The sequence below is a fragment of the Eleutherodactylus coqui genome, chromosome 1 (genome assembly GCF_035609145.1).
Source record: "Eleutherodactylus coqui strain aEleCoq1 chromosome 1, aEleCoq1.hap1, whole genome shotgun sequence".
Taxonomy (NCBI): domain Eukaryota; kingdom Metazoa; phylum Chordata; class Amphibia; order Anura; family Eleutherodactylidae; genus Eleutherodactylus; species Eleutherodactylus coqui.
The window spans coordinates 17041257-17063452 of NC_089837.1; the positions used below are offsets into that span (position 1 = coordinate 17041257).

Consider the following 22196-nt stretch of genomic DNA (forward strand, 5'->3'; position numbering starts at 1 on the left):
TGTATACAGCGGTTCTATCCTTTCATCCCATATGGGGGTTTCCACACTCCCGAGCCCCCTGTGTATACAGCGGTTCTATCCTTTCATCCCATATGGGGGTTTCCACACTCCCGAGCCCCCTGTGTATACAGCGGTTCTATCCTTTCATCCCATATGGGGGTTACACACTCCCGAGCCCCCTGTGTATACAGCGGTTCTATCCTTTCATCCCCTATGGGGGTTTCCACACTCCCGAGCCCCCTGTGTATACAGCGGTTCTATCCTTTCATCCCATATGGGGGTTACACACTCCCGAGCCCCCTGTGTATACAGCGGTTCTATCCTTTCATCCCCTATGGGGGTTTCCACACTCCCGAGCCCCCTGTGTATACAGCGGTTCTATCCTTTCATCCCATATGGGGGTTTCCACACTCCCGAGCCCCCTGTGTATACAGCGGTTATATCCTTTCATCCCATATGGGGGTTTCCACACTCCCGAGCCCCCTGTGTATACAGCGGTTCTATCCTTTCATCCCATATGGGGGTTTCCACACTCCCGGGCCCCCTGTGTATACAGCGGTTCTATCCTTTCATCCCATATGGGGGTTTCCACAACCCCGAGCCCCCTGTGTATACAACGGATCTATCCTTTCACCCCATATGGAGGTTTCCACACCCCCGAGCCCCCTGTGTATACAGCGGTTATGTCCTTTCATCCCATATGGGGGTTTCCACACTCCCGAGCCCCCTGTGTATACAGCGGTTCTATCCTTTCATCCCATATGGGGGTTTCCACACTCCCGAGCCCCCTGTGTATACAGCGGTTCTATCCTTTCATCCCATATGGGGGTTTCCACACTCCCGAGTCCCCTGTGTATACAGCGGTTATGTCCTTTCATCCCATATGGGGGTTTCCACACTCCCGAGCCCCCTGTGTATACAGCGGTTATATCCTTTCATCCCATATGGGGGTTTCCACACTCCCGAGCCCCCTGTGTACACAGCGGTTCTATCCTTTCATCCCATATGGGGGTTTCCACACTCCCGAGCCCCCTGTGTATACAGCGGTTCTATCCTTTCATCCCATATGGGGGTTTCCACACTCCCGAGTCCCCTGTGTATACAGCGGTTATGTCCTTTCATCCCATATGGGGGTTTCCACACTCCCGAGCCCCCTGTGTATACAGCGGTTATGTCCTTTCATCCCATATGGGGGTTTCCACACTCCCGAGCCCCCTGTGTATACAGCGGTTCTATCCTTTCATCCCATATGGGGGTTTCCACACTCCCGAGCCCCCTGTGTATACAGCGGTTCTATCCTTTCATCCCATATGGGGGTTTCCACACTCCCGAGCCCCCTGTGTATACAGCGGTTCTGTCCTTTCATCCCATATGGGGGTTTCCACACTCCCGAGCCCCCTGTGTATACAGCGGTTCTATCCTTTCATCCCATATGGGGGTTTCCACACTCCCGAGCCCCCTGTGTATACAGCGGTTCTATCCTTTCATCCCATATGGGGGTTTCCACACTCCCGAGCCCCCTGTGTATACAGCGGTTCTATCTTTTCATCCCATATGGGGGTTTCCACACTCCCGAGCCCCCTGTGTATACAGCGGTTATGTCCTTTCATCCCATATGGGGGTTTCCACACTCCCGAGCCCCCTGTGTATACAGCGGTTCTATCCTTTCATCCCATATGGGGGTTTCCACACCCCCGAGCCCCCTGTGTATACAGCGGTTCTATCTTTTCATCCCATATGGGGGTTTCCACACTCCCGAGCCCCCTGTGTATACAGCGGTTCTATCCTTTCATCCCATATGGGGGTTTCCACACTCCCGAGCCCCCTGTGTATACAGCGGTTCTATCCTTTCATCCCATATGGGGGTTTCCACACTCCCGAGCCCCCTGTGTATACAGCGGTTCTATCCTTTCATCCCATATGGGGGTTTCCACACTCCCGAGCCCCCTGTGTATACAGCGGTTCTATCCTTTCATCCCATATGGGGGTTTCCACACTCCCGAGCCCCCTGTGTATACAGCGGTTCTATCCTTTCATCCCATATGGGGGTTTCCACACTCCCGAGCCCCCTGTGTATACAGCGGTTCTATCCTTTCATCCCATATGGGGGTTTCCACACTCCCGAGCCCCCTGTGTATACAGCGGTTCTATCCTTTCATCCCATATAGGGGTTTCCACACTACCGAGCCCCCTGTGTATACAGCGGTTCTATCCTTTCATCCCATATGAAGGTTTCCACACTCCTGAGCCCCCTGTGTATACAGCGGTTTTATCCTTTCATCCCATATGGGGGTTTCCACAACCCCGAGCCCCCTGTGTATACAGCGGTTCTATCCTTTCATCCCATATGGGGGTTTCCACACTCCTGAGCCCCCTGTGTATACAGCGGTTTTATCCTTTCATCCCATATGGGGGTTTCCACACTCCCGAGCCCCCTGTGTATACAGCGGTTCTATCCTTTCATCCCATATGGGGGTTTCCACACTCCCGAGCCCCCTGTGTATACAGCGGTTCTATCCTTTCATCTCATATAGGGGTTTCCACACCCCCGAGCCCCCTGTGTATACAGCGGTTATATCCTTGTATATAGGGGCAGATACAGTTTGCCGTGTGGATCTATCGCTCACCTGTTTTCGTAAGATTTCCTGCACGTCACCCACATATTGAATCTCTCCAGGATGCCGCACCGTTCCTACCGCGATGGCGTCCTCGCACACCTCCGATGCGACGTATCGTTCCACCCTGATGCCGAGTGTCTTCAGCACCAACAAGCCTGAGTGACATTGGAGAAAAGCGGATTATCGCAGGGACATCGGGACTATAGCGGTCCCTGTATACAAACCACGTTCATCTTCCAACTTGGTCACTTTGGCGCAGAATTACAACATCCCCTCCTGTTCTTACCAACATCACAACATCGCGATACTCTGCTGATAGCGCTATATAAGCCCGGGTCTCCATATACTCGGCCGTCTGGCATTATTCCTCTCCGATATTGCCGGAGGGAAGCAGATGCCAGAACAGATGTCATCGTGTTGGAGGGACGGTTCATGGCATCCGCCATACGGGTTTAGATGCCAGATGACTTCCTGCACTGGACAGAAATACGTTACATGCGGCGGTTTCCCGTCCTGTTATGGACGCTGGGCTGGTACCAAAAAATCACCAAAACGGCATCAGCTGTGAGCGGCTCCGGCGTGATAATACTGGCCAGATACGAGTGTGGTCCCAGCCGAAGGCCAGTGTCTGATGAGCGCACTACGAGCGCATGTACACGCCTGTGATACGGATGAGTGTCCGCGCTGAGCAGGAGTTTGGGTCAGTACACCCACATCCGGGTTATATTATATTAGTCTATTAGCGCATGCTCACATGGCAGATTTTTGCAGTGGAAGTTTCCCCGATCCGGCATTACTCCGCAGCCAATTAGAATGAACGGAATCCCCACCGCAGTCTAAATGGCGCAGATTTTTATGCACACAAATTTCATATCGGGGCCGTGTCGTGGCCGCTCTTCATGCGGACTCTGCGTGACTTCTACGTGGAATCCACATTGGGAACTCTGCGTACAGATAAGACGCGGGCTGCATCCGCGCGCAGATCTGCGGTCCCGCGGCTACATGGCAGCAGTAAGCCGCAGCTCGGCTGCCAATGTCTGCTGCAGTTTTTAGAGGCGGATTCACACAGAAATATCCGCGTTGGCTCCGGCCATGTCCGCACTCATAGGGCCCGCTCACAGCGGTATCTGCGCAGTGCATTGGGCACGTACTTTTTACACGTGTAATCCACAGTGCTTAAACCGCACGGATTTGCATTGGGGCGCACACACGTGTCTGTCATGCGGGTATATAAATGCGTAAAAAATACTACCGCACGCCCTATTTTGTCAAATCAACACAACTAAACGCGGCGTGTAACTGGGCCCTCAGGCCTCCTTCATATAATATGTGCGTATTTATTACCCGTGTAATGCGCGGTGCTGATTCTCCACTGATCTGCATTGGGGTCCTCAGACCGGCGTATATACCTGCATGATGAAAAGGGCGGCTTACCCCATTCTCCTCCATATTACGGACCCAAATATTCCACTGAATTGCATGGTAACGTGTGAGCGCAGGGACCCCGCAGGACGCAGGCGCGCTCACTGTATATTTACGCATTAAATGAATAGACCTTTTAAAAGGTTGTTATCACGCACGCAAAAAAAATGTCGGTCCATGAAAACATATTGCATATGCAAGGACCACAAACTGCATAGGCCCGTGTGATGAGCCGTGTGTGGGACCTCCAACAGGATCGGCGCGCTCCTCTACCGAACACCTCTGTGCCGCAGCCCATCTCACCTGTTGCAATTCCATCAAACAGGGACAGCACCCGGACGGGCCCCCTCCTGTCTGCGGGCAGCGGGCGGTAAATGGCTGGTGGGTCCTACAAGATACAGGTTAAACATCAAGATCCACATCTGCACTGCAGCTGCCATGATGCCACGGTCGCCCGCCTGCACTTACATATTCCAGGTCGTGGGTGTTGGACAGTAGGTCCTGCAGGTAGGTGGGCCAGTCCTCCCGTCTCTGCAGTAAGCCATGGACATCCTCCTCTCTACACATGTAGCAGTTCCAGGGGTCTTCCTCTATCGCTGTCTGCGCCGTTCCTTGTCCCACCAACAAGTCCACACAGTCCACACAGAAACACCTGGGGCACAAGGGGTTACTGACAGCCATGTTTGTAGTATGCTGCGTACAGACGATGCGGTCCGGGACCCCCTATGGGGATCAGCGTACTGCACCCATAGCCCGATCCCAACTGCATGATACTGCAGCTGTGAGGGCTTGGCGGCAGCAGACTGGCACAGTGCTCCTTGTGTGGCACACAGCTGGAGGCTCCTGCTCCTCATAGGTAAGGCCGGTGTACATGGGCAGAAGGGTAGTTATGTGTGTGCAGCTGTATCTCACTGCCGCAGTCGGAGGTAACTCTAATCGGGGCAGCTGACTGTTTATATGCAGCAGTCAAAGCAGACCGCATGTCTAAACAGTCAGCAGGAGGGGTGGAACCCATTCTGTACCCCTTCGGCAACCCCTGCAGGGTGATAAGAAGGTGCCGACGGGCTAGCATGGCTACCCAGAGCATACTGAAGGCTCCCAGAGCTGCCACACATAGATGGCTAGCAACATCAAAATCGCTATATGGTACAAGCAATCAAATAACTGCAAGTTCAAGCCCCCAGTGGGGACTGATTAAAAATGTAAAAAAAAAAGATTTAATAAAGTTTTTTTTAACAGTTAAAAAAATTAAAACATATTAGAAGTTAAAAAAACCTTGACCCATTTTTCCTATTAAAAAAAACGAAACAATTTTAAAATAAACCCATATTTGGAGTCACTGTGTACTATTAACATATCTCAATATTTATCGCGCAGGGTGAAGGCCGTGAAATAAATAAATAAAGGATGGGATGGAGAATCAAAGAGATGTATGCACCCCAAAATAGTAATCAAAACTACAGCTCACCCTGCGAAAAACGCACCCTCGCAGCGCCTGATCGTCCGGTCTCAGTATCCGGCGGCGGAAAACAAATTTGGTCCCCGTAATCGCACCGAGCCGTAGAGCAAAGGCCATTAGGGCACTGAGAACCCCAGAAAACAACCCCCCCCACCCTCCCCCCAAAAATTCTCCATACTTAAAATTTTGTAAACGTTTTTCCACACATTATGCGGTACATTAATTGATACCATAAATACATACAAGTCGGCCCACAACACCCCGCCGGTATACAGCTGCGGCTGCAAAGATTAAAAAGCTATAACTCTTGTGAGGACGTAAAAGTAAAAAAAAAAAATCCCTGGTCCTGAAGTGGTTAAATAAATAACATTTCGCGGTAAATTGCAATTTTGCGCGATCGCAATTTTAACATTACAAGTCCCAAAGACCCCTGCAGAAAAAAAAAACGCTGCAAATTTTGCAGTGAAAAAAAACTGTAGTGGGTAGTCACCCTTAATTATTAAAAATGTGTTGCTCGTTGGTGACAGAGAACCGCTGCGCCGGACAAGCGCCAATGTGTCAGTGTTATAGGAGAAACTAACAAGAATCTGTATGTGACAAACTGTGGAAGTTTCCCTTTAAATGATAGGAATTCAGTAAGCATTTAGTACCCAGTATGGGCAGCAGGTGGCAGCAAAGCACATCCTTCGATAGAACTATGTAGAACATATAGGCTGTATTGCCACCTGCTGGTCAGAGCAGGCACTACTTCCTGGCTGCAGCATGCAGTTTGTATATTGGGGGGCGTGCGTCCCCCTAGTCATCTCTTCCATGCATCCGGCTCACCTCCAGCAGCTCCTGTTACTGCAGATCAGGATCTTCTCCCCGGAGCAGCAGATGCTGCAGTAACTCTGCCGCCCGTCCTCCCCCACGTGGTACCCCCAGCTCAGGAACCAGCTCTACAGAGGGGCAGAGAAGGACAGTGGGTACCAGCACTGACCTGAGTATAAGGGTCCACACTCCACATCAGGGATAATTACCGCACATCTGTCACAGAGGCCCCCTATAAAGAGGGGGTGCACGCCGCTGACAGCAAGGTCTCCGCAGGCCAGGCAAAACTCTACAAGAAAAGTCAGAGATAATGGGCAGAGTCAGAATAAATGTCCTCTGAAGGACCATCACAGCCACAGACATCCAGGGCCCCGTATTGTTGGGGGAGACCCCGACAACTAGATCTCTGGGTGTCACCCAGCTTTCCCAGAGCCCTGAATGGCAGAGCTTCAATGCTGCGTCTACATAAAGTTAGACGTGAGACAGAGGAACTTCTGGCATCGTGTGTTTTATGATTTCGGCTCTGTTGGCGATGGACAGGAGACTCAAGACGTTACAGATGTTCTATGGGGGGTGAGGTCTTATTACAGACGGCTCCTTACCCTCCAGTCCTCGCACCTGCTGCCTCGCCTCATCACAGAGTCTCTCTGAAAAACATAAAGAAACGGGAGCTGTGCTCATGTTATATCATAATCTGTACCCACGTTATATGATAATCTGTGCCCACAGTACATCATAAACTGTGCCCATGTTATATCATAGTCTGTACCCACGTTATATCATAATCTGTACCCACGTTATATGATAATCTGTACGCACGTTATATGATAATCTGTGCCTATAGTATACCATAGTCTGTGCCCACGTTATATAATAATCTGTGCCCACGTTATATCATAGTCTGTACCCACGGTATTTGATAATCTGTGCTCATTTTATATTATAATCTATACCCACATTATGATAATCTGTGCCCATGGTATATCATAAACTGTGCCCACATAATTTCATAGTCTATGCCCATGTACCCTGTTTCCCAGAAAATAAACCCTACCCTGATTTTTCGGGGAGGCTTGAAAGATAAACCATAGCTGCATTACATAAAAAAGCAATACATCTTGGTGCACATCCCTCCCGCTGCTCTCCAGAACTCCAGCAGGCTTCCTGCAGTCTTTGGCCGCCCACAGAGGATCCATTCCTGGTTATGGGATTCATTAGTCCCGCCTCGAGGAAGCGATGGCTCTGATTGGTGTTTGAGTGCTGCTCAGATTGGCCAATTCATAAATCCCACCTCCACATTGTGATGACTGTCATTGGTTCTCGAGTGCTGCTTAGCCAATCAATGCAGCGCTTGATGAACCAATGCGATGGCTGTGATTGGTTCAGCCAGCACTGCATTGATTGGCTAAGCAGCACTCAAGAACCAATCACAGCCATCACAATGTAGAGGTGGGATTTATGAATTGGCCAATCAATGCTGCAGCTTAAACAATTCATAAATCTCGCCTCCATAATGCCATGGCTGTGATTGATTCATCCAGTGCTGCATTGATTGGCTGAGCAGCGCTCGAGAACCAATCACAACGATTGCATTGGTTCATCGAGTGCTGCATTGATTGGCCGAGCAACGCTCGAGAACCAATCAGAGCCATCGCTTCATGGAGGCAGGATTTATAAATCTTGTAACCAGGAAGTGTCTGTGGGCGGCCGAGGACTGCAGGAAGCCTGCCGGAGTTTTGAGGAGCAGCAGGAAGACCCAGACTGAACCTGCTAGGTAAGTATGAAAGGACACCCCCTGAAAATAAGACCTAGCGCCTCTTTAGGGGCAAAAATTAATATAAAACAGGGTTTTATACTCGGGGAAACATGGTATATCATAAACTGTGCCCATGTGGTATCATAATCTGAGCCTGAATTATATCATAATCCGTGTCCATGTTTTATCAGAATCTATGCCTAAATCATACCATAAACTGTCGACATATTATAGCATAATCTGCACTCAAATTACATCATAATCTGCATCCATGTTATATTACCTGTATCCATGTTATATTATAACCTGTGAACAAGTTGTATTATAATCTGTGACCAGGTTGTAACAAAATCTGCACCTATGCTATATGATGATTATATAATAATCTGTGCCTATTTTAAAACATAATCTGTATCAGAATTTGTGCCTAAAATACACCATAATCTGTGTCCAAGTTATATCAGAGTCTGCGGTCATGTAATATCCTCATCCCTGTCTAGGTTGCATCATAATCTGTACCTATTATCATATTATCTGGCCATCATATATTATAATCTGTTCCTATGTGATATCATAATCTGTGCCCATGTTCTACCACAGAGATGGGGCAGAGGAGGGCAGATCCTGGTTACTGCTGTTTCTACCAGATTTGATTTTGATGAAGCCCCAGGGGGCGCCGCACTGCGGATGTACAGGACCTATTCTACCTCCGCAGCCTCCGGCAGGGATCGGACTGACCTCGGGTCTGCAGATCTCTCGCCTTCTTCTCCGTCTCGCTGGGAAGAGATTCATCATCGGACACACAGATGTAATCAGCTGTAAGAGGCGTAAGGACACACATGGCGATGGGTATATAGAGCACCCCTCACCACTTCACTACTGCTTCCACTCATAGAAAACCACCAGGAGCATGCACCATGTTATGCGGGCACTGTGCATGTCATTCTTATGGGGGCACAGTGGCTGGCACTGTTTAGTGGGGCACTATGGATGTGACTGTTACGGGGGCACTATGAAGGTACAGTAGGTACTTGAAGGACCCCCTATAAGGACAGTATGTGTGCACCTTGTCTGTACAGTAGGTACTCCTGGGACCTCTATAAGGACAGTATGTGCGCCCCTTGTCTGTACAGTAGGTACTCCTGTGACCCCCTATAAGGACAGTATGTGTGCCCCTTGTCTGTACAGTAGGTATTCCTGGGACCCCCTATAAGGACAGTATGTGTGCCCCTTGTCTGTACAGTAGGTACTCCTGGGACCCCCTATAAGGACAGTAAGTGTGCCCCTTGTCTGTACAGTAGGTACTCCTGGGACCTCTATAAGGACAGTATGTGCGCCCCTTGTCTGTACAGTAGGTACTCCTGGGACCCCCTATAAGGACAGTAAGTGTGCCCCTTGTCTGTACAGTAGGTACTCCTGGGACCCCATATAAGGACAGTATGTGCGCCCCTTGTCTGTACAGTAGGTGCTTGAGGGACCGCCTATAAGGAAAGTATGTGCACCCCTTGTCTGTACAGTAGGTACTCCTGTGACCCCCTATAAGGACAGTATGTGCGCCCCTTGTCTGTACAGTAGGTGCTCGTGGGACCCCCTATAAGTATAGTATGTGTGCCCCTTGTCTGTACAGTAGGTACGCCTGGGACCCCCTATAAGGACAGTATGTGCACCCCTTGTCTGTACAGTAGGTACTCGCGGGACCCCCTATAAGGACAGTATGTGTGCCCCTTGTCTGTACAGTAGGTGCTCGTGGGACCCCCTATAAGGACAGTATGTGCGCCCCTTGTCTGTACAGTAGGTACTCCTGGGATCCCCTATAAGGACAGTATGTGCGCCCCTTGTCTGTACAGTAGGTACTCCTGGGACCCCCTTAAAGGACAGTATGTGCGCCCCTTGTCTGTACAGTAGGTGCTCGTGGGACCCCCTATAAGGACAGTATGTGCGCCCCTTGTCTGTACAGCAGGTACTCCTGGAACCCCCTATAAGGACAGTATGTGCGCCCCTTGTCTGTACAGTAGGTACGCCTGGGAACCCCTATAAGGACAGTATGTGTGCCCCTTGTCTGTACAGTAGGTACTCCTGGGACCCCCTATAAGTATAGTATGTGTGCCCCTTGTCTGTACAGTAGGTACGCCTGGGACCCCCTATACGGACAGTATGTGCACCCCTTGTCTGTACAGTAGGTACTCGCGGGACCCCTATAAGGACAGTATGTGTGCCCCTTGTCTGTACAGTAGGTGCTCGTGGGACCCCCTATAAGGACAGTATGTGCGCCCCTTGTCTGTACAGTAGGTACTCCTGGGATCCCCTATAAGGACAGTATGTGCGCCCCTTGTCTGTACAGTAGGTACTCCTGGGACCCCCTATAAGGACAGTATGTGTGCCCCTTGTCTTTACCGTAGGTACTCCTGGGACCCCTATAAGGACAGTAAGTGGGCCCCTTGTCTGTACAGTAGGTACTCCTGGGACCCCCTATAAGGACAGTATGAGCGCCCCTTGTCTGTACAGTAAGTGCTCGGGGGACCCCCTATAAGGACAGTATGTGCGCCCCTTGTCTGTACAGTAGGTGCTCGTGGGACCCCCTATAAGGACAGTATGTGCGCCCCTTGTCTGTACAGTAGGTGCTCGTGGGACCCCCTATAAGGACAGTATGTGCGCCCCTTGTCTGCACAGTAGGTATTCGTGGGACCCCCTATAAGGACAGTATGTGCGCCCCTTGTCTGTACAGTAGGTACTCCTGGGACGCCCTATAAGGACAGTATGTGTGCCCCTTGTCTGTACAGTAGGTGCTCCTGTGACCCCTATAAGGACAGTATGTGTGCCCCTTGTCTGTACAGTAGGTACTCATGGGACCCCCTATAAGGACAGTATGAGCGCCCCTTGTCTGTACAGTAAGTGCTCGGGGGACCCCCTATAAGGACAGTATGTGCGCCCCTTGTCTGTACAGTAGGTGCTCGTGGGACCCCCTATAAGGACAGTATGTGCGCCCCTTGACTGTACAGTAGGTGCTCGTGGGACCGCCTATAAGCACAGTATGTGCGCCCCATGTCTGTACAGTAGGTACTCCTTGGACCCCCTATAAGGACAGTATGTACGCCCCTTGTCTGTACAGTAGGTACTCATGGGACCCCCTATAAGGACAGTATGTGCGCCCCTTGACTGTACAGTAGGTGCTCGTGGGACCGCCTATAAGGACAGTATGTGCGCCCCTTGTCTGTACAGTAGGTACTCCTGGGACCCCCTATAAGTATAGTATGTGTGCCCCTTGTCTGTACAGTAGGTGCTCGGGGGACTCCCTATAAGGACAGTATGTGACCCCCTTGTCTGTACAGTAGGTGCTCGGGGGACCCCCTATAAGGACAGTATGTGCGCCCCTTGTCTGTACAGTAGGTGCTCGTGGGACACCCTATAAGCACAGTATGTGCGCCCCTTGTGTGTACAGTAGGTACTCCTGGGACCCCCTATAAGGACAGTATATACGCCCCTTGTCTGTACAGTAGGTATTCGTGGGACCCCCTATAAGGACAGTATGTGCGCCCCATGTCTGTACAGTAGTAACTCCTGGGACCCCCTATAAGGACAGTATGTGTACCCCTTGTCTGTACAGTAGGTGCTCGTGGGACCCCCTATAAGGACAGTATGTGCGTCCCTTGTCTGTACAGTAGGTGCTCGTGGGACCCCCTATAAGGACAGTATGTGTGCCCCTTGTCTGTACAGTAGGTACTCCTGGGACCCCCTATAAGGACAGTATGTATGCCCCTTGTCTGTACAGTAGGTACTCATGGGACCCCCTATAAGGACAGTATGTGCGCCCCTTGTCTGTACAGTAGGTGCTCATGGGACTCCCTATAAGGACAGTATGTGCGCCCCTTGTGTGTACAGTAGGTACTCCTGGGACCCCTATAAGGACAGTAAGTGCGCCCCTTGTCTGTACAGTAGGTACTCTTGGGACCTCCTATAAGGACAGTATATGTGCCCCTTGTGTGTACAGTAGGTACTCCTGGCATCCCCTATATGGACAGTATATGCGCCCCTTGTCTGTACAGTAGGTACTCCTGGGACCCCTATAAGGACAGTATGTACGCCCCTTGTCTGTACAGTAGGTACTCATGGGACCCCCTATAAGGACAGTATGTGCGCCCCTTGTCTGTACAGTAGGTACTCCTGGGATCCCCTATAAGGACAGTAAGTGTGCCCCTTGTCTGTACAGTAGGTACTCCTGGGACCCCCTATAAGGACAGTATGTGCGCCCCTTGTCTGTACAGTAGGTGCTCGTGGGAACCCCTATAAGGACAGTATATGCGCCCCTTGTCTGTACAGTAGGTGCTCGTGGGACCCCCTGTAAGGACAGTATGTGCGCCCCTTGTCTGTACAGTAGGTACTCATGGGACCCCCTATAAGGACAGTATGTGCGCCCCTTGTCTGTACAGTAGTTACTCCTGGGACCCCCTATAAGGACAGTATGTGTGCCCCTTGTCTGTACAGTAGGTACTCCTGGGATCCCCTATAAGGACAGTAAGTGTGCCCCTTGTCTGTACAGTAGGTACTCCTGGGACCCCCTATAAGGACAGTATGTGCGCCCCTTGTCTGTACAGTAGGTGCTCGTGGGACCCCCTGTAAGGACAGTATGTGTGCCCCTTGTCTGTACAGTAGGTGCTCGTGGGACCCCCTATAAGGACAGTATGTGCGCCCCTTGTGTGTACAGTAGGTACTCCTGGGACCCCCTATAAGGACAGTATATACGCCCCTTGTCTGTACAGTAGGTACTCCTGGGACCCCCTATAAGGACAGTATGTGCGCCCCTTGTCTGTACAGTAGGTGCTCATGGGACCCCCTATAAGGACAGTATGTGCGCCCCTTGTCTTTACAGTAGGTGCTCATGGGACCCCCTATAAGGACAGTATGTGCGCCCCTTGTCTTTACAGTAGGTACTCCTGGGACCTCCTATAAGGACATTATGTGTGGCCCTTGTGTGTACAGTAGGTGCTCGTGGGATCCCCTATAAGGACAGTATGTGCGCCCCTTGTCTGTACCGTAGGTACTCCTGGGACCCCAATAAGGACAGTAAGTGCGCCCCTTGTCTGTACAGTAGGTACTCCTGGGACCTCCTATAAGGACAATATATGTGCCCCTTGTGTGTACAGTAGGTACTCCTGGGATCCCCTATAAGGACAGTATGTGCGCCCCTTGTCTGTACAGTAGGTACTCATGGGACCCCCTATAAGGACAGTATACGCGCCCCTTGTCTGTACAGTAGGTACTCATGGGACCCCCTATAAGGACAGTATGTGTGCCCCTTGTCTGTACAGTAGGTACTCCTGGGACCCCTATAAGGACAGTATGTGCGCCCCTTGTCTGTACAGTAGGTACTCATGGGACCCCCTATAAGGACAGTATGTGCGCCCCTTGTCTGTACAGTAGGTACTCATGGGACCCCCTATAAGGACAGTATGTGCGCCCCTTGTCTGTACAGTAGGTACTCATGGGACCCCCTATAAGGACAGTATGTGTGCCCCTTGTGTGTACAGTAGGTACTCCTGGGACCCCCTATAAGGACAGTATGTGCGCCCCTTGTCTGTACAGTAGGTGCTCCTGGGACCCCCTATAAGGACAGTATGTGTGCCCCTTTTCTGTACAGTAGGTACTCCTGGGATCCCCTATAAGGACAGTAAGTGTGCCCCTTGTCTGTACAGTAGGTACTCCTGGGACCCCCTATAATGACAATATGTGCGCCCCTTGTCTGTACAGTAGGTGCTCGGGGGACCCCCTATAAGGACAGTATGTGCGCCCCTTGTCTGCACAGTAGGTGCTCGTGGGACCCCCTGTAAGGACAGTATGTGCGCCCCTTGTCTGTACAGTAGGTGCTTGTGGGACACCCTATAAGGACAGTATGTGCGCCCCTTGTGTGCACAGTAGGTACTCGTGGGACCCCCTATAAGGACAGTATGTGCGCCCCTTGTCTGTACAGTAGGTACTCGTGGGACCCCCTATAAGGACAGTATATACGCCCCTTGTCTGTACAGTAGGTATTCGTGGGACCCCCTATAAGGACAGTATGTGCGCCCCTTGTCTGTACAGTAGGTACTCCTGGGACCCCCTATAAGGACAGTATGTGCGCCCCTTGTCTGTACAGTAGGTGCTCATGGGACCCCCTATAAGGACAGTATGTGCGCCCCTTGTCTTTACAGTAGGTACTCCTGGGATCCCCTATAAGGACAGTATGTGCGCCCCTTGTCTGTACAGTAGGTACTCCTGGGACCCCTATAAGGACAGTATGTGCGCCCCTTGTCTGTACAGTAGGTACTCATGGGACCCCCTATAAAGACAGTATATGCGCCCCTTGTCTGTACAGTAGGCACTCATGGGACCCCCTATAAGGACAGTATGTGCGCCCCTTGTCTGTACAGTAGGTACTCGTGGGACCCCCTATAAGGACAGTATATACGCCCCTTGTCTGTACAGTAGGTATTCGTGGGACCCCCTATAAGGACAGTATGTGCGCCCCTTGTCTGTACAGTAGGTACTCCTGGGACCCCCTATAAGGACAGTATGTGCGCCCCTTGTCTGTACAGTAGGTGCTCATGGGACCTCCTATAAGGACAGTATGTGTGCCCCTTGTGTGTACAGTAGGTACTCCTGGGATCCCCTATAAGGACAGTATGTGCGCCCCTTGTCTGTACAGTAGGTACTCCTGGGACCCCTATAAGGACAGTATGTGCGCCCCTTGTCTGTACAGTATGTACTCATGGGACCCCCTATAAAGACAGTATATGCGCCCCTTGTCTGTACAGTAGGCACTCATGGGACCCCCTATAAGGACAGTATGTGCGCCCCTTGTCTGTACAGTAGGTACTCCTGGGACCTCTATAAGGACAGTATGTGCGCCCCTTGTCTGTACAGTAGGTACTCATGGAACCCCCTATAAGGACAGTATGTGTGCCCCTTGTGTGTACAGTAGGTACTCCTGGGATCCCCTATAAGGACAGTATGTGCACCCCTTGTCTGTACAGTAGGTACTCCTGGGACCCCTATAAGGACAGTATGTGCGCCCCTTGTCTGTACAGTAGGTACTCATGGGACCCCCCATAAGGACAGTATGTGCGCTCCTTGTCTGTACAGTAGGTACTCATGGGACCCCCTATAAGGACAGTATGTGCGCCCCTTGTCTGTACAGTAGGTACTTCTGGGACCCCTGTAAGGACAGTATGTGCGCCCCTGGTCTGTACAGTAAGTACTCATGGGACCCCCTATAAGGACAGTATGTGCGTCCCTTGTCTGTACAGTAGGTACTCATGGGACCCCCTATAAGGACAGTATGTGTGCCCCTTGTCTGTACAGTAGGTGCTCGTGGGACCCCCTATAAGGACAGTATGTGCGCCGCTTGTCTGTACAGTAGGTACTCGCGGGACCCCCTATAAGGATAGTATGTGTGCCCCTTGTCTGTACAGTAGGTACTCATGGGACCCCCTATAAGGACAGTATGTGCGCCCCTTGTCTCTACAGTAGGTGCTCATGGGACCCCCTATAAGGACAGTATGTGTGCCCCTTGTGTGTACAGTAGGTACTCGTGTGACCCCTATAAGGACAGTATGTGTGCCCCTTGTGTGTACAGTAGGTACTCCTGGGATCCCCTATAAGGACAGTATGTGCGCCCCTTGTCTGTACAGTAGGTGCTCATGGGACCCCCTATAAGGACAGTATGTGTGCCCCTTGTGTGTACAGTAGGTACTCCTGGGATCCCCTATAAGGACAGTATGTGCGCCCCTTGTCTGTACAGTAGGTACTCCTGGGATCCCCTATAAGGACAGTATGTGCGCCCCTTGTCTGTACAGTAGGTACTCCTGCTACCCCCTATAACAGTGATGGCAAACATTTTAGAGACCGAGTGCCCAAACTGTAACCCAAAACCCACTTATTTACTGTAAAGTGCCAACATGTCAGGGGGGCGGGGCTTATCACCACGTATGATTTTTACCTCCGTCGTTCTAAAAAGGACAGGGCCGCTTCACAATAGACCGGTTGCAGATTTTGACTACTTTTGGATGCGGAAATGCTGTGGAATTTGCCACAGAAATTTCCGCTGAGGACATTCTGCAGCATTTCCACCTCGTGTAAACATATCCCAGCAGTGATACTGACCCCCCCAGAGCGGCCCCAGCAGTAAGGGTGACCCCCCCAGAGCAGCCTCAGCACTAATGGTGACCCCCCAGAGTGGCTTTAGTGGTTATAGTGACCCCGCACAGGGGCTCCAGCGGTAATAGTGACACCGCACCGTGGCCCCAGTCGTAATAGTGACATCCCACAGCGGCCCCCACTAGTAATAGTGACACCGCACCGTGGCCCCAGTCGTAATAGTGACATCCCACAGTGGCCCCCCAGTAGTAATAGTGACACCACACAGCGGCCCCCAGTATAATAGTGACAACCCACAGCGGCCCCCAGTATAATAGTGACACCCCACAGTGGCCCCCAGTATAATAGTGACACCCCACAGTGGCCCCAGTCGTAATAGTGACATACCACAGCGGCCCCCCAGTAGTAATAGTGACACCACACAGCGGCCCCCAGTATAATAGTGACAGCCCACAGCGGCCCCCAGTATAATCGTGACATCCCACAGCGGCCCCCAGTAGTAATAGTGACATCCCACAGTGACCCCCCAGTAGTAATAGTGACACCGCACCGTGGCCCCAGTCGTAATAGTGACATCCCACAGTGACCACCCAGTAGTAATAGTTTCAGCCCACAGTGGTCTCAGTGGTAATAGTGACATCCCACAGTGGCCCCCTGTAGTAATAGTGACATCCCACAGCGGCCCCAGTAGTAATAGTGACATCCCACAGCGGCCCCCAGTAGTAATAGTGACAGCCCACACTCGCCCCCAGTAGTAATAGTGACATCCCCACAGTGGCCCCCAGTAGTAATAGTGACATCCCACAATAGACAATAGTAATAGTGACATCCCACAGCGGCCCCTGTAGTAATAGTGACATCCCACAGCAGCCCCAGTAGTAATAGTGACATCCCACAGCGGCCCCTGTAGTAATAGTGACACCCCACAGCGGCCCCTGTAGTAATAGTGACACCCCACAGCGGCCCCCAGTAGTAATAGTGACATCCCACATCAGCCCAGTAGTAATAGTGACATCCCACAGCGGCCCCCAGTAGTAATAGTGACATCCCACAGCGGCCCCCTGTAGTAATAGTGACATCCCACAGCAGCCACCAGTAGTAATAGTGACATCCCCACAGTGGCCCCCAGTAGTAATAGTGACATCCCCACAGTGGCCCCCAGTAGTAATAGTGACATCCCACAATAGACAATAGTAATAGTGACATCTCACAGCGGCCCCTGTAGTAATAGTGACACCCCACAGCGGCCCCCAGTAGTAATAGTGACATCCCACATCAGCCCAGTAGTAATAGTGTCATCCCACAACGGCCCCCAGTAGTAATAGTGACATCCCACAGCAGCCCCCAGTAGTAATAGTGACATCCCACATCAGCCCAGTAGTAATAGTGACATCCCACAGCGGCCCCCAGTAGTAATAGTGACACCCCACAGAGGCCCCTGTAGTAATAGTGACATCCCACAGCGGCCCCCAATAGTAATAGTGACATCCCACAGCGGCCCCCAGTAGTAAGAGTGACAGCCCACAGCGGCCCCCAGTAGTAATAGTGACAGCCCACAGCGGCCCCCAGTAGTAATAGTGACACCCCACAGAGGCCCCAGTAGTAATAGTGACATCCCACAGCAGCCCCCAGTAGTAATAGTGACATCCCACAGCGGCCCCCCAGTAGTAATAGTGACATCCCACAGCGGCCCCCCAGTAGTAATAGTGACATCCCACAGCAGCCCCCAGTAGTAATAGTGACAGCCCACAGCGGCCCCCTGTAGTAATAGTGACATCCCACAGCAGCCCCCAGTAGTAATAGTGACATCCCACAGCAGCCCCCAGTAGTAATAGTGACATCCCACAGCAGCCCCCAGTAGTAATAGTGACATCCCACAGCGGCCCCCAGTAGTAATAGTGACAGCCCACAGCGGCCCCCAGTAGTAATAGTGACACCACACAGTAGCCAATAGTAATAGTGACTTCCCACAGCGGCCCCCAGTAGTAATAGTGACATCCCACAGCAGCCCCCAGTAGTAATAGTGACATCCCACACTCGCCCCCAGTAGTAATAGTGACATCCCACAGTAGCCCCTTGTCTGTACAGTAGGTACTCCTGGGACCCCCTATAAGGACAGTATGTGTGCCCCTTGTCTGTACAGTAGGTACTCGCGGGACCCCCTATAAGGACAGTATGTGTGCCCCTTGTCTGTACAGTAGGTGCTCGTGGGACCCCCTATAAGGACAGTATGTGCGCCCCTTGTCTGTACAGTAGGTACTCCTGGGATCCCCTATAAGGACAGTATGTGCGCCCCTTGTCTGTACAGTAGGTACTCATGGAACCCCCTATAAGGACAGTATGTGTGCCCCTTGTGTGTACAGTAGGTACTCCTGGGATCCCCTATAAGGACAGTATGTGCACCCCTTGTCTGTACAGTAGGTACTCCTGGGACCCCTATAAGGACAGTATGTGCGCCCCTTGTCTGTACAGTAGGTACTCATGGGACCCCCCATAAGGACAGTATGTGCGCTCCTTGTCTGTACAGTAGGTACTCATGGGACCCCCTATAAGGACAGTATGTGCGCCCCTTGTCTGTACAGTAGGTACTTCTGGGACCCCTGTAAGGACAGTATGTGCGCCCCTGGTCTGTACAGTAAGTACTCATGGGACCCCCTATAAGGACAGTATGTGCGTCCCTTGTCTGTACAGTAGGTACTCATGGGACCCCCTATAAGGACAGTATGTGTGCCCCTTGTCTGTACAGTAGGTGCTCGTGGGACCCCCTATAAGGACAGTATGTGCGCCGCTTGTCTGTACAGTAGGTACTCGCGGGACCCCCTATAAGGATAGTATGTGTGCCCCTTGTCTGTACAGTAGGTACTCATGGGACCCCCTATAAGGACAGTATGTGCGCCCCTTGTCTCTACAGTAGGTGCTCATGGGACCCCCTATAAGGACAGTATGTGTGCCCCTTGTGTGTACAGTAGGTACTCGTGTGACCCCTATAAGGACAGTATGTGTGCCCCTTGTGTGTACAGTAGGTACTCCTGGGATCCCCTATAAGGACAGTATGTGCGCCCCTTGTCTGTACAGTAGGTGCTCATGGGACCCCCTATAAGGACAGTATGTGTGCCCCTTGTGTGTACAGTAGGTACTCCTGGGATCCCCTATAAGGACAGTATGTGCGCCCCTTGTCTGTACAGTAGGTACTCCTGGGATCCCCTATAAGGACAGTATGTGCGCCCCTTGTCTGTACAGTAGGTACTCCTGCTACCCCCTATAACAGTGATGGCAAACATTTTAGAGACCGAGTGCCCAAACTGTAACCCAAAACCCACTTATTTACTGTAAAGTGCCAACATGTCAGGGGGGCGGGGCTTATCACCACGTATGATTTTTACCTCCGTCGTTCTAAAAAGGACAGGGCCGCTTCACAATAGACCGGTTGCAGATTTTGACTACTTTTGGATGCGGAAATGCTGTGGAATTTGCCACAGAAATTTCCGCTGAGGACATTCTGCAGCATTTCCACCTCGTGTAAACATATCCCAGCAGTGATACTGACCCCCCCAGAGCGGCCCCAGCAGTAAGGGTGACCCCCCCAGAGCAGCCTCAGCACTAATGGTGACCCCCCAGAGTGGCTTTAGTGGTTATAGTGACCCCGCACAGGGGCTCCAGCGGTAATAGTGACACCGCACCGTGGCCCCAGTCGTAATAGTGACATCCCACAGCGGCCCCCACTAGTAATAGTGACACCGCACCGTGGCCCCAGTCGTAATAGTGACATCCCACAGTGGCCCCCCAGTAGTAATAGTGACACCACACAGCGGCCCCCAGTATAATAGTGACAACCCACAGCGGCCCCCAGTATAATAGTGACACCCCACAGTGGCCCCCAGTATAATAGTGACACCCCACAGTGGCCCCAGTCGTAATAGTGACATCCCACAGCGGCCCCCCAGTAGTAATAGTGACACCACACAGCGGCCCCCAGTATAATAGTGACAGCCCACAGCGGCCCCCAGTATAATCGTGACATCCCACAGCGGCCCCCAGTAGTAATAGTGACATCCCACAGTGACCCCCCAGTAGTAATAGTGACACCGCACCGTGGCCCCAGTCGTAATAGTGACATCCCACAGTGACCACCCAGTAGTAATAGTGACAGCCCACAGTGGTCTCAGTGGTAATAGTGACATCCCACAGTGGCCCCCTGTAGTAATAGTGACATCCCACAGCGGCCCCAGTAGTAATAGTGACATCCCACAGCGGCCCCCAGTAGTAATAGTGACAGCCCACACTCGCCCCCAGTAGTAATAGTGACATCCCCACAGTGGCCCCCAGTAGTAATAGTGACATCCCACAATAGACAATAGTAATAGTGACATCCCACAGCGGCCCCTGTAGTAATAGTGACATCCCACAGCAGCCCCAGTAGTAATAGTGACATCCCACAGCGGCCCCTGTAGTAATAGTGACACCCCACAGCGGCCCCTGTAGTAATAGTGACACCCCACAGCGGCCCCCAGTAGTAATAGTGACATCCCACATCAGCCCAGTAGTAATAGTGACATCCCACAGCGGCCCCCAGTAGTAATAGTGACATCCCACAGCGGCCCCCTGTAGTAATAGTGACATCCCACAGCAGCCACCAGTAGTAATAGTGACATCCCCACAGTGGCCCCCAGTAGTAATAGTGACATCCCCACAGTGGCCCCCAGTAGTAATAGTGACATCCCACAATAGACAATAGTAATAGTGACATCTCACAGCGGCCCCTGTAGTAATAGTGACACCCCACAGCGGCCCCCAGTAGTAATAGTGACATCCCACATCAGCCCAGTAGTAATAGTGTCATCCCACAACGGCCCCCAGTAGTAATAGTGACATCCCACAGCAGCCCCCAGTAGTAATAGTGACATCCCACATCAGCCCAGTAGTAATAGTGACATCCCACAGCGGCCCCCAGTAGTAATAGTGACACCCCACAGAGGCCCCTGTAGTAATAGTGACATCCCACAGCGGCCCCCAGTAGTAATAGTGACATCCCACAGCGGCCCCCAGTAGTAAGAGTGACAGCCCACAGCGGCCCCCAGTAGTAATAGTGACAGCCCACAGCGGCCCCCAGTAGTAATAGTGACACCCCACAGAGGCCCCAGTAGTAATAGTGACATCCCACAGCAGCCCCCAGTAGTAATAGTGACATCCCACAGCGGCCCCCCAGTAGTAATAGTGACATCCCACAGCGGCCCCCCAGTAGTAATAGTGACATCCCACAGCAGCCCCCAGTAGTAATAGTGACAGCCCACAGCGGCCCCCTGTAGTAATAGTGACATCCCACAGCAGCCCCCAGTAGTAATAGTGACATCCCACAGCAGCCCCCAGTAGTAATAGTGACATCCCACAGCAGCCCCCAGTAGTAATAGTGACATCCCACAGCGGCCCCCAGTAGTAATAGTGACAGCCCACAGCGGCCCCCAGTAGTAATAGTGACACCACACAGTAGCCAATAGTAATAGTGACTTCCCACAGCGGCCCCCAGTAGTAATAGTGACATCCCACAGCAGCCCCCAGTAGTAATAGTGACATCCCACACTCGCCCCCAGTAGTAATAGTGACATCCCACAGTAGCCCCTTGTCTGTACAGTAGGTACTCCTGGGACCCCCTATAAGGACAGTATGTGTGCCCCTTGTCTGTACAGTAGGTACTCGTGGGACCCCCTATAAGGACAGTATGTATGTTCCCTGTCTGTACGGTAGGTATTCATGGGACCCCGTATAAGGCCAGTATGTGTGCCGCTTTTCTGTACAGTAGGTACTCGTGGGACCCCCTATAAGGACAGTATGTGTGCCCCTTGTCTGTACAGTAGGTACTCATGGGACCCCCTATAAGGACAGTATGTGTGCCCCTTGTCTGTACAGTAGGTACTCGTGGGACCCCCTATAAGGAAAGTATGTGTGCCCCTTGTCTGTACAGTAGGTACTCGTGGGACCCCCTATAAGGACAGTAAGTGTGTCC

General features: G+C 51.8%; 1 protein-coding gene across 1 annotated transcript in view; it reads right to left on the reverse strand.

Annotated features, from left to right (window-relative positions):
• LOC136579966 (DNA (cytosine-5)-methyltransferase 3A-like) overlaps positions 1-22196 on the reverse strand; it is a 50271-nt gene that overhangs the window by 17086 nt on the left and 10989 nt on the right. The window contains exons 4-9 of the mRNA XM_066580533.1: positions 8804-8881; positions 6519-6598; positions 6325-6437; positions 4509-4692; positions 4344-4428; positions 2628-2773 (exon numbers count right to left, since the gene is read on the reverse strand). Of these exons, the coding sequence (XP_066436630.1) occupies positions 2628-2773; positions 4344-4428; positions 4509-4692; positions 6325-6437; positions 6519-6598; positions 8804-8881 (686 nt within the window). The remainder of the gene's footprint in view (positions 1-2627; positions 2774-4343; positions 4429-4508; positions 4693-6324; positions 6438-6518; positions 6599-8803; positions 8882-22196) is intronic.